The sequence below is a fragment of the Struthio camelus genome, chromosome 2 (assembly GCF_040807025.1).
Source record: "Struthio camelus isolate bStrCam1 chromosome 2, bStrCam1.hap1, whole genome shotgun sequence".
NCBI lineage: Eukaryota > Metazoa > Chordata > Aves > Struthioniformes > Struthionidae > Struthio > Struthio camelus.
Genome location: NC_090943.1, coordinates 52,917,745 through 52,930,387, shown reverse-complemented (window position 1 = coordinate 52,930,387; position 12,643 = coordinate 52,917,745). Strand labels below are relative to the sequence as shown.

Sequence of the window (12,643 nt, the reverse complement as noted above, 5' to 3'; positions counted from 1 at the left end):
TTTTTTTTTTTTTTTTTTTTTTTTTTTTGGATAAGACCTGTAAGTCTCTTGCTGATCATCTCATCTGGTCTGTTCTAGTGTGTCCTTAAATAATATTTAATTTGTCCTATGGTAAATTCCTTTATTTTGTTGTGAATGTGTTTAAGAAGAGGAAAAAAAAAAAGTTAGGGGTAGCTGGTTATAAGGGTCAGGGAAAAGCAGCAAAATCGGAATATAGCTGGTATAAATGCATGGATGGGACAAAGGGAGGTTGATACCAGCTGTTGCTAGCAAGTCATCTATTGCATGAAAGTTGAAATTTCTAAGAATCTGTTTGAATTTCTCTATTTAGATTAATCTGATTCTTAAACTGGAGTTAATTTAGTAAAAGTCTAAATTTCTCTTCAGTCTTTGCTTTGTTTCAGTACTCTACAGTTTCCTTTCTACCTCTATTTTTGTGCACCTGGGAAGGCGATTTCGGTTTTTTTCGTATTTGTCCTGAATGATGGGCTAATGTTGGAAGGTTGTTTTCTTCCCTAAAACCCTGTTCTTTATTGTTAACCTGTGCAGTTTTGGCAAGCCATGTTCTGCTTCTCTGAGGTTTAATTTTTTTAAAAATGTAATAAAGTATTAAAAAAAAAAAATCACAGATGGTTCAAAATGATCAAGTAGATTGTAACTGGAAATTTTATGTCTGCTATAAACTGTGCTACCTCATTAGGAAAGAAGGTGCAGTGTTCCCTGCTGCTTAAACTATCTGTTTTTGGTGATCAATAGCTGTTCGTGAGTGGTTTTTTTTTTTTTTCCAGAAAGCCAAATCCTTTTGTGAAAATTTGTATCTAATGCATTTTAAAAGATGTATGTAATCATTATAGATTGGAATTGCAGCCCTTCAGGGGTAGGAACGAGGGTGGTGCCTAGGCTGCAAAATGTGCTATAGCCAGTGTGCAGCCATTGCTAGGCAACAACGCCCCTCGGATGCTCGCTGCCTGGCCGAGACTGTAATGGCAGCGTTGCAGCCGAGGGAGTTGCAGTTTGAGCCTGTGCATCTGCTCTGAAATACTACTGAGAATCCAAAGTCTCGTAAGCTTCATGTTTACGCTATTTACACCGTGACATACAGCTAGAGAACGACAAGGAAATGGAAAGGTAAAAAGATAAACCGAGAAGTGAAAGAGTAAAGGCAGGCAATGAAAAGTGAACGTGCAAGAAGGTAAATGAGGGTTTAGTGAGCCAGAGGATCGTACCACAGAAAACAACACCAGCACAAAAGGAGAAACAAAAGCAGAACGAAAATAGAAGCAAATAAATGAAAATGAGCAGGCAAGAAATAATTGAAAAATGAAGAAATTGAAATAAATTTAAGGCAAAAGTAGAAGAGAAGTGGACAGCAGGAGTATGGATAAGGGCAAACTAAAATGAATGAGAAGAAATTTTGTCAGGGAAAGAATATGAAGCAAAAAGTATTGAAACTTCTACTTGAGTCACTAGTTTGAAATGTTAATGTTTGTGCATTTGTAACTAACAATTCTATATATTTTTCTGAAAGCTATTTCTTTAAGTAATGAAAATATTTAGATAGATTTCGTGACACTTCAAAATGTTCGGAGGCATGGGATAATCTGTATATGTTCCATATTGCAAATTTTGTAATTTAATTTTATCTGAGAAATGCCTTTACTTTGCCAGTGGACCTGTCTTTTGTTGTTGTTTTTGTAGCTGTTGTTATGAATGTGATTATAGAAAATGGATAGAATTGCATTGTATTTTGCTTGCAGTCATCAAAGTCAATTTCTGTTTTATAGTACATTTGGGAACGCCTTGCTGTTGGCTTTAAACACAAGAATTACCGATCCCGAGAAGGAGTGTGTTTGTGTCTTATTGCAACCTTAAACACGTAAGCTTTTTGTCTCCTTGGAGACGTACGGATTCTGTCCTTTTTCCAAGTGTCTCTTTTCCTCTGAAATTAGTACTTTAGGAAGCCTGATTCAATTAAAATCATAAACAGGAAAAATCAAACAATTTGACCTGTGAGCTTTCTGGAAGAAAGATTAAAGGTATAATATCTTGTCTCACTTAAAAATAGATGAAAGACTTGAGAGAGTGAGATGGAGCTTGATTCATACATGTAAATTTGAATATTATTGATGCTAAGCTACAAGTTCTCTTTCACATAAAGCATTTTCTGTATTTCTACAAAAATGACATTTAACTTCTTGTTTGTTTGCTTGTTCTGTAGTTATGGTGCGCAACCGTTAACCCTCAGCAAGTTGGTACCACATCTGTGTATGGTGTTTGGTGACTCGAATAGTCAGGTAAGCATTTCACTGCTTCCTGTTGCCATAACTACTATACTTTGAAAGAAAAATGAATTCCAATTTAATGTAGGCATTTAAGAAAAGCCCACAAACTTATTTGCATGCAAAAGATCCTTTTTCCTACCTTAAGAAACAGTAAATCGGTTTTCTTTCGAATCGGTGCATCCACTGGAAGATGAACGTAGAGCTGCAAAGGCAACGGTGTTCCTTCTCAAGTTTAATATAGTGGCCTCTTTAGTTTTGCCTTCAAAGACTGAAACTAGTTACTGTTGGAAGTAGTTGTTTCTTGCAGAACATGTTGAAAGAAAACAGATAGAAATTATATTGACAAGAAGGCTTGAATCTACAGAGAGCTCCTAAATGACACCTGTAATAGTCTGCCACATTTGGCTAAGGTAACATTATCATGTGCAAGATGGATAAGAATCTCTTAAATTGAACCCACTTGGCATTTGAGCGCATGCAAGACTAGCTAAAAATTGATTAAGCAAAGAAACATCTAAAATTTGAGATGTAGTTCGTAATAGTGAAGACTGTTGAACTTTAGAAAGCCTTTAAATGGAAATGGTTGAATCCTCTCTCCAGACTTATCTAAAGTTGGGCCTGAAAGAATATTTTAAAATGCAGTAAGGCAAAGCTAGCATTGGAATGAGATGGATAAATAAATGGAACACGTCTATTTTCTGGGTGCAACAAAGTCTGTCTTTCCTTCCAACAGCGTTGGTCTTACTTTTCTGTTCTGTAGAAAATCTTTTAATTGTTTATTGATTGCTAGTAACAATGTAGTTCATATCTTGATAGAGTGATTGTACTATTAGTGCAGACCATTACAAAGAAGAATACTGAAGTCATTCCAATAATTCTTTGTAAGGAATAGTGGAATTCAATAACATGTACGTTAGCAGTATTTAAGATAATGAGTGTGACTCAAATTTTTGGAGGAGACATTCCCTTCCCTGGCTTTAACTGTTCTTTTCCCTCCTCCCCGTCTTTTATTTTTCTATTTCTTGTACTTACGTGATACCACCTCCTTATGAAGGAAGTGAGGCTAATACTGGTCACTTTGGCTTACTCTTGTGGACAGTCATGCCCTTACTTCTAAAGAAGGGCCTAGCTGTGTGTATAAACAAATGAAAGCAAGATGAAGTGTCAATGCTGAATGCATGGACTAACTTCTTGGAATTGTTGCCTAGTGTGACGGGGCCTTAAAAAAAAAAAACCACGCACACGTTTTCCCACAAACATGTTCATTGCAGAAATTCCATCTAGAGCTGTTCTTTCTAGGATTTTTTCATTTACCATTTGGACATGCTTTACTTTGGGAGAAAGCGCTATCTTGAAATAACAGTTGTATTTCCTTTCTCTTCTGTCTTCACAATTTCAACTGTTTTGTGAGATAAGTCGGCACGCAGGTTGGAAAATTGGTGGATTGTCAGTGAAATGTTGAATTGGTTTCTGTAACCCTGAAATTAATAATAATTTGATCTGTGCGTTCACAGGTGAGAGATGCTGCCATACTAGCCATTGTAGAGGTTTATAGACATGTGGGAGAGAAAGTACGAATAGACCTTAATAAGAGGGGAATTCCTCCTGGAAGGTGAGTGAGTTATTTTAGTTTTGTGATCCTGCGCTGTTCTGTGTTGCTCTTTTTACAGAGTTTTAAGTTCTGACAAAAACTGTTTAAAAGTTAGTACTATTTTTATCCAATCTTCCAGTTAGTTTTGCTTCCATCATGACATCACAGGTGTTCCTTTTGTGGTGGTGTTTATTTATTTATTAAAAAAAAAAAAAACACACCAATTATACACAGATGGAGTAGAGAACTTGCCATCCTCTTTTCTGCTTTGAAGAGGCATACAGGTGTATGACTAAAAGCAACCTAACCTTCAGTAACTGAAATCCCATGATTGTAAGAGAATCTGAGAGTACTAGAAAAATGTTTGAGAATTATGCAAATACATACTGTATGAGTACTGAGAAGTGGGAAAGTTACTGGAAAATATTTGAATACGTGCATCGTGCTCGTTATTTGGTAATGGCTATTCAGCCTGAATGTAGAGGAGTCACAACTGAGGCACTTCAGTCAATCCTTTTCATGTTGTATGTGTCTATGTGAGTGAGAGAGAGAATGAGATAGTGTGTTTACACACGTGTTTGTGAGTGAAGAGAAAGTGTGGCATATCCTCAACCAGCTACTGCTTTCTTGAAGCTAGTTGCAAGGACGAAGGTCCTCCCTTGCTGCCTACTAATTACATCAGACCAGTCCTTTCCACCATAGATGTCTGCTAATAGGCCACAGTTAGATAAGAGAGGTGCTTTTCAAAGTACCTACTTCTAAATTGTGAAAATGCAATTCTGGGATTCATTGAGAAGGAGCGTTCACTGGACTAAGTGCTGCATAGGCCATCACAGACCACTGGATATTTCTTGTAAAAGGTGAAATGAAATTTTGAAAATGCTTTCTTCAGTAATTTCTTTTTACAAAGAGCAATTCATATCTTTTAAAGGCTGGTCTGTGTTGGGTGTGGGTTAATTTATATGAAGAAACAGTAGCCTTTTTATTATTGTTACTGTGGTAAGGGTTTGTTTCATTAAGAAAACTAGGTAGCTTGATACTCTATTTGGCAGAAAGATTGTTCATACAATAAAGTCTTTCAAACTCCTTATTGAAAACAATTTACGCTTTTTAAAAGATGTGTTAACCCCTTATTAACTCACATAACACTTTGATTCTTCATCGCACTTTCTCAGTCTTGGGAAAGCTGAATGCATCTAACACGTGGGGTCAGAGAGAGTATCGGAATGGATGTCTTCTCTTGTTTGTAATGATGATTTACACAGTATTGAAATATCATAGGAAGATGGTGTGGAAGTTATTGTTTCATGTTCTGGGCAGAGTTCAGCCAGTTTCACAAAAAGTTGCTATACCAATGGAAGGGAAATTATAAATGCTCTCTTCTACTTAATGGTTGTCACAATTCTGGAGTATCAAGAAATTATATGGTTATCACAGAAGTACGAGGCTGTGGTATTACTACAATGCAAAAAAAAAAGGAAAAAAAAAAAAAAGAGTTCCACAGCAAGTAAACGGAGCATACTGGGAAAAAAATCCTTCTTGCATCGAAACAGAGTCTTGGGTATCTTTTGGAGTAGAGAATAAGAATGAAAAAGTGCAGATTACAGCCTTTACCTATGCTGTGAATGTTGGTTGTGACTGAAAGTTTAGGCTTAGTGTACTTATCCTCCTGACGTTTCCATGTGTGTGATACAAACCAAGTAAACCTTGGGATCCAAACAGGATTAAACATCATGGGAGCTTTGTCTCCTCAAGGTAATCAACAGCTTCTAATTTAGTTAGAGTAGGAGCCAAATCGTTAATCTTGCTGTCTGAATCATTGAGTACAAAATTCCCCCGATCTAAAAGTAAGCATAGTTGTACCATTTTAATTCACATAAACAAGCAAGGCTGCGCCTGGTGCGTGGTCCTACTGGCACCTGCTGTTGAATCTCAGCAGTTTTGCAACTGAGAGTCAAGGCCGGTGTAAAATAATGGGTGAGGTGAGGCTGCGTTCTTCTAAGTAGCGTTCAGGTTGGGAGGATGGGGGAATTTATGAGTTAAGTGAGTTAAACATGACATCGCTAGTCTTCAGCCCTAGCATTGACAGGAAGCAGAATTTCTGTAGTCCCTCCCTAGTCCTTCATGCAGTAATAACTAACGTAGGTGACAAAGTTCAGGAAAGACAGATTAGCTCTGGGGTAGTTCAGACTGTTGTTCCTTCAGAGATGGAGCTAGTTTCAGAGGTTTCTTCCTCAGTGCCTGCCAGAAATGCGCTATTCAGTTAGATGCGTTAAACTGTGTGTGTGGCTATGCAGGAGTGATGATCTGCGGATGATCTATTGATTTAGACTGTCATTTTATCATTACTCTGATGTAATTTATGTTTGTATTTATGTCTGGGCAGATTTTAAGGATTTTAAGTACTATAGATTATCAGTAGCTCAGACACAGTTATGTTCAGTTGTTATGTTCAGCCTTAAAGCAGTGCACTGCATCTCTTTCACTATATGACAATATATTTAAAAAATTCTGCTTAAACGTGCATGATAGCAGAAATCCCTATTATTTGAGTATTTGGTTTACTCGAGATCTAGCAGAATGTAGACATGTTTGATTTACATACCAAATTGCAGGTTAGAGGTCTGTGTGTTGCTGCTTGAATATGCCCTGCCCGAAAGCACTGAAAATATGAGCTCATGTCTGCTGAAAGGCAGGCAGGAAAGTGAATCAAGCATTGTTTTGAGATATTGTTCAACTTCCTTAAATAGGTCAATGGTATATACATGTTATGTCCATATAAAGGCAAATGTAATTAGTAATTTAATTTCACTAGGCTTAAAAAGTTTTGCTGTCTGCATCTGCTATGTTAGCCTTTGTAGCAAGATGGGATTTTCTAGAGAAGGTCTGTTGAATCTGGTTAGGAATCTAGATGGTCAGCAGAAGGAGATGAGATTTTACTTTTGTAGCTTGATTCTACTTCCTAGTAAAGTATTTTTCTCAGTGCAGTTTTATTCTGTTGTAGAGATTAATTTGCAAGTTACCATTTATAAATAACATCAGTACAAAGCGTTCCTGTTTTCCTTTTGTTTCTTTCCAGTTTACAGATCTCAGAACCTTGCTTTTTACCTGAGGCATATTCCATTTTGAGAAAAATCTCTATCCAGTCAGTGTTTGGAGATTTGGATGCATTTTCCCTTTTATTAAAGCTGCTGTCAAAAAGGTTGGGCAGGCATTGGTATCAGGCCTTTAAGCATTAGTGTCAATTGAGAATACTGAAAGTGGATGCTGTATCTGTTGTTCTGTGGGCCAAGAGTAGTGAGCGGTTTCCTTTCTGTATGGGCCAAACCGAATTTGTTGTAGTATGCTTTACGGTATGTGTTGGTTGGTTCTTGTGTTAGTTTTCACTTTATATGTTTAAAAGGAAATAGCATGTTAATGGGATTCCATGTGTGGTAAGGACAGGCTGGCCCTTGAAAAGCACTTACTGTAAGAATTACCGTTTTATTCTTTTGAGTCTAAAACAGTGCAAAAAATACGTTTTGCTATAACTTGCCTTTGGTTTGCAAATTGAGCTTTTCATTAGAAGACTGAGGTTTGACGTTAATGCAGTGTAGTCTGACTTTTGTGAATTGCTGCTCTTTCAGACCCTTTGCTGTGGCTGCAAAGGTTATAAATGCAGCAGCGGCACGAAGGGAAGAGGTTAGCAGGGTCCAGAAAGGAGAGTGACAAGTACGTTGGGGGAAGTTTATGCAGAGTACCACAGAGTCATAGATAGTTTTGAGAAATAAGTTGAGGTGGAATAATTGTTGGCTTGTGTCATGGGTTATTAGGTTTTTGGTTTGTGTGATCTACCTTATGTTTTGTTTAGTTTAGCCCTGTGAGAAATAAAGTAGGAAATTCCTTCTTGTGGCACTCCCAGCCTCTCCTGCCTAGTTCTGTTGTGCGCCTGTTAAGTACAGGAGAAATTCTGCCCTTTAGTGAATCGCTTTCAAGTGCTTTGAAAGCAAAAGTAACATGTTTTGAGAGTACGGAGACGAAACATTTGAAAGTGATGAAATGCTAAGGGTTTTCATACTGTTATCTGGCTGCGTTTATGATTTTAGCACATAATTCTTTATTAGATAAAGGAGGTGCAGGTGAATGAAATGAGTATACAGTGCGTCAGGGAAAGTAGATTATGTACAGTGAAAGAGTATTAACCTCTGTACATGGAACAGAGTAAAAACAGTAAGTTTGTATGGAAATGCTGAGGCTAAATTTCCTCACGCATCCTTCATTTTGCTGCTTTCTGTATCATGAGAATTTTCATACACAAACGTTGTTCTCTCTCATCTTTCTTGGTTTGTCTTAATACACGGTCTGGATTGTGAGTAGTAAACAGAACCTTTAAATATTTGCTTTTGACAAATTTTGAACCAAATAATGCAATCTCTACCATAGTGGTGTAGCTGAATTATGGGTGTTTTTGGAGTTTTGCAAGCTGTGATTTGTAACTAGTAACTCTGTGCATTTAAGGCCAGAATTCACCCTGTGAGTCTTATATCTAAAGTTCATGTACATGTTAAATATTACCATATTCAGAGCAGTTCAAGATGCAAGAAAAGTCATTGGAGAAACATAAGAAAGTATTCCCTGTTGTTTGCAGTTGAATGGTATGCCAGTACAGACCTGTTGCTAGCCTGGGGGTCAGATTTGTTCTGCAAGATACTTCCATTGCTTCTACTACATTTTCTGCAGAAGTGATGAGAAATGGCTGGTGAGGTGTTTGGCCGGCTTTTCTGATTAAACAGTATTTTCTCCTTGTAGCAGCCCAACTCAGAACATTGCAGGAGTGTGAGCGGGGATGATGGCAGTAGCAGCCTTATTAAAGTCTCTGTGTTAAAGAACTCAAAATGTTATGCTGGTATATTTCAAGCATTATATTTCATTACATATTTTTAATAAGATATCTCTTTTATTCTAACATGTTGAAGTCAGTTTAATTCCTTTATTTCCTATTTTGTGCAACTGAACTGAAAATAATGGAAATTCTTTTTGCTTTTTATGGGAATTCAGCATTTCCAGTATATCTTTATTATGAGGCTATGTATTCAGTGGTATGTAATAATATTGAACATGCCTAGAGTGTGTAGTTTTTCTTAAGTCTAGAAAAAAAGCTAGCTTTCTTTTTGCTATTGAAAAATATTTTCATAACAAAACTGAGACTTTTGATAAAAAAACAGTAATTGTCTTGGAGCAAATTAAATAGTAAACCCTGTGTTTTTCCACCTAAACATTCTGTAGTTAAAACTGTTACCTGTTAGTGTTGTGTATAGATGTGCTAGGTTCACAGCCACTTTGGACGTGATGCATACTATTACTGAACCCGTACTTCAGAATTTTTAATTATTTCAGTCATAGTAGTTACAACGTGCAGTTTTGTTCTTTGCTAAAGTCAACTTAATTTTTTCTGTGCGTTTATTTGAAGATGGTCAGCTAAGTTAAGAGGAAGCGTCCTTTGGGAGTTGTTTTTAGAAACTCATAATCCCTTGCATTGGCCAACATTCAGCTGTATTACTGCTTTGTATGTGAGAATAAATGGAGTAACACGGAGGATCTCAAATAGACATAAGAATTTTTTTTTCTTTACAGGTTGCAAACAATCTTTGCAAAGTTTGATGAAGTGAGAAACTCTGGAAATATGATTTTAAGTAATATCAGTGGTGAGTATGAATACTTACCTTGTATTAATCTTAAGATCTGGTTATAAATATACATTTTTGCATTGCCAAAGTGAAACACATGATTCTAGAAGTGTGTATAGGAATACTATAAAAATCAGACAATAATATAGTGAAACAAACTTGTTTGTACTGTATTACTGAACATCTTTCTGGACTACCATCAGAATACAATCGAAAAAAGTGTTGAAACTACATGGAAGCAAGCAAACAAACCTTTATCCTATACTACAGTATATTTCTGAAAGAAAACAATAGTTTAATGTGATTATATTGTATGATTCCTTCTCAGTTAAAATATTGAATAATGGTTGTAAAACATACAAAGTGTTTAAAATGATGGAAGTAGGAGACTAGTATTCAAAGACACTGAAATGTTGAAGTTAAGACTTTGTATTGAAACTCCCCTCTGTGGTAGTGAGTTCGAGCTCTTTTGGTGCATTTCATGAAAACCAAATCTGTTGTGCAGAGAATTCTTGAAGAAAGCATATGATTTGTTAATGTACACAAACTTACCTTTTTGATTTTAAAATCGTTACCCTTCTCTTGTTAGTGTGAAAATGGAAGCAATCATAAAAATACATTTCTCTGATCCTACAGCCTTTTTGTTTGGTATAGTAGAGTTTCTGTGCTGCATTCTGTTTTGAAGTGAAACGCTGCTATTCCTGAGAAGCCTTTAAGAGTACTGAAATAGATATATAACGATTAATATAAAAAAGGAAAAAGAATATGTATTAAATTTGGCAGGAAATGTTTTACGTAAATGTTCTGTTAAAGCAGATTTACTTATTGTGGAAGGGTAAACCAATATTTTTTACGTTCAAAGTTAATACTGATTCATAAGTTTGAGAGGTTTCAAAGATGAATTTTACTTCCCCCCCCCCCCCCCCCCATTGGCAGCTTAGTGTGGGGAACTGAGCAAGTTACAGGAGGAAAGGAGGGGATGTGTGTGTGTATATGCAGACACCTATAAATACACTGAATATAATTGAATGCATTTGAATATAATATACCATATATGTATGTATAAAAAAAATACATATAAATAAAATAAATACGATGAGTTAACGGCCGAACTAGTTTACTTAGCACTTCTGAGCTTTTGTCTCTATCTTAACTGGAGTTGACAGAGTCTCAACTGTAGAATGCAGATGTTAATGCTGTTCTACAGTGGCATAAATCACTGTGTCTTATAAGTGGCAGATTTTATACAAAAGCTACTATGTTTGTCTGTTTCGATGCGTAGACACAGAATCCCTCTAGTATATTTGTTTCAGTATTTTTGGTTGAACCTAGTGTATCTTTTGAATTCATCTGAACTGATCATTTTTCAGTGTTGTCAAAAAAGATACTGTTCTGTTGCTATTGTTTTTTCATGGTAGTGTCTTTCATTGTTCTCTGAAATACAATTTGTATTTATTTTTTCCATATGTAAACTGAAAGTTGCTGGTGAATTCCTGTAGCCTGGTTATCAGCTTTTCTCTTAGCAGCTTTATCAAACATGTCTGGAGAGAGGCAAGATTTTAATGTTCAAATACATATGCTAGAAGGTTGAAGTTTTTTTATTTTAATGCTCTTAAAATATGGTTTGTTTGTTTGGTTTGGAGTAGGGATTGGGAAGGTAAGGGGGGAATAGGATGATGCTTCCAAAGAAAAAAGGCAAAAAATATGTTGATAGACTTTGACATAATTACACTAGCAAAGCTCTTTAGTGGACCTTTTTACCAGTGGAAGGAATGTTTTTGCCAGCTTAATTGAGTTACTTTTCCAAATAAGTTAGCTGTGCTTCTAGGATTCTCCTAGAAGTGTGTAACGGATAAGGAAGGGCTTGCTAATACGACTGGCTAATGTGATCTTTTTCGTAGTCCAAACTGGCATTGCTATGCTAGTGAATCTTTGTAGCATTGACCTAGTTTCTGAGAATTCAGAGATGAGACTCTAGGACTCTTTTATCAAATAATACTTCTGACAGTTGTTCAGTCACTTCATTTAACAAGTACTTAAAAGAAAAAGAAAACCTCAAAAATCTCGGCTTTAAACAATCTGAATAAAAATGTTTTCTGTAGCATTTTAAAAATTCCGAGAAATACATATTAAAAAAAAATTGTACTAAAATGATTAAACACAGTGGCTTTTCAAGTTTAGGTCTTCCACAGTGACAAGCATTGTATTGGTGTCTTTAGGTATGTGGGAGAAATACAGGGAGGAGAGGAACACACATCCTGCCTGTATTCTCATACACATAGGTGGATTTAATATCTGTTAGAGCGGACCTAGCAGAGAGGATCCCTTTCAGTCTTGTGTTCCGGCCTTCCTTTATTGACTCTGGTCCCTGGTGAACAGTAAAGAGGAAGAGGGCAATGAGTTATTGGTAGAGCCTGACAAATCCTCTTGGAGGACAGAAGAGGCGGAAAAGATACTGAAACAACTATTGTTTGAATAATTGGGACAGAGTGTAGCACGGAGCTTCAAAAACCAGCAGATGAGAAGTAAGGAAGGTACAAGAGACACTGGGCAGGACTGCTGGTGCATTTGCTTGGTGTAAAGGACTTACAAGCTTAAATAATATTATACTGTGAACTTAGCTCTCCAACTGACCTTAGTTTTCCCCCACCCACATTATGATTCCAGCATCTTCCCCTGCCCTCAGTCGGTCGGCTGTGGTTGTTAAAAACAGACATCGTTCTTTACTCTGAATTACGTGAATGAATTAGCTGCTATGAAAACCTTGGGATTTCTCTTTTGTTTATCTCCGTAATAGCGTTGCATATTTTGAGAATTGTGTCAGCATATGTTTATGGCTGTCATGTGAAATCTTACGTGAACTGCTAGGTTTTGCCTTTCACTCCCGCAGGAACGTACGTATCCCTGCAAACTGGAGAAGGTGCTTTAAAGCACCTCCCTGTTTCTCAGCAAATAACTGTCCATTTCTATGGAAACAGAACTGGCAGCCAATCTCAAAGCTGCAAAAGCACTTTCTTCTACTAGCTGAGATTTGTAAATATGTTTTCTCTAAGAGAATTTGATCAGACTCCTATACAGGATAGCAGTGTAAATTTTGAGACAGG

General features: G+C 36.6%; 1 protein-coding gene across 23 annotated transcripts in view; it reads left to right on the top strand.

Annotated features, from left to right (window-relative positions):
- The window catches only part of CLASP2 (cytoplasmic linker associated protein 2), a 150,644-nt gene that overhangs the window by 26,659 nt on the left and 111,342 nt on the right, over positions 1–12,643 (top strand). For 22 of the 23 annotated variants that reach the window (XM_068935735.1, XM_009679741.2, XM_068935737.1 and 19 more), the window contains exons 4-7: positions 1,785–1,876; positions 2,219–2,294; positions 3,797–3,894; positions 9,487–9,557. In XM_068935735.1, coding sequence (XP_068791836.1) covers positions 1,785–1,876; positions 2,219–2,294; positions 3,797–3,894; positions 9,487–9,557 — 337 coding nt within the window. Of the gene's footprint in view, positions 1–990; positions 1,129–1,784; positions 1,877–2,218; positions 2,295–3,796; positions 3,895–9,486; positions 9,558–12,643 lie in introns of those variants that run through there. The other variant, XM_068935755.1, reaches the window with a different exon arrangement.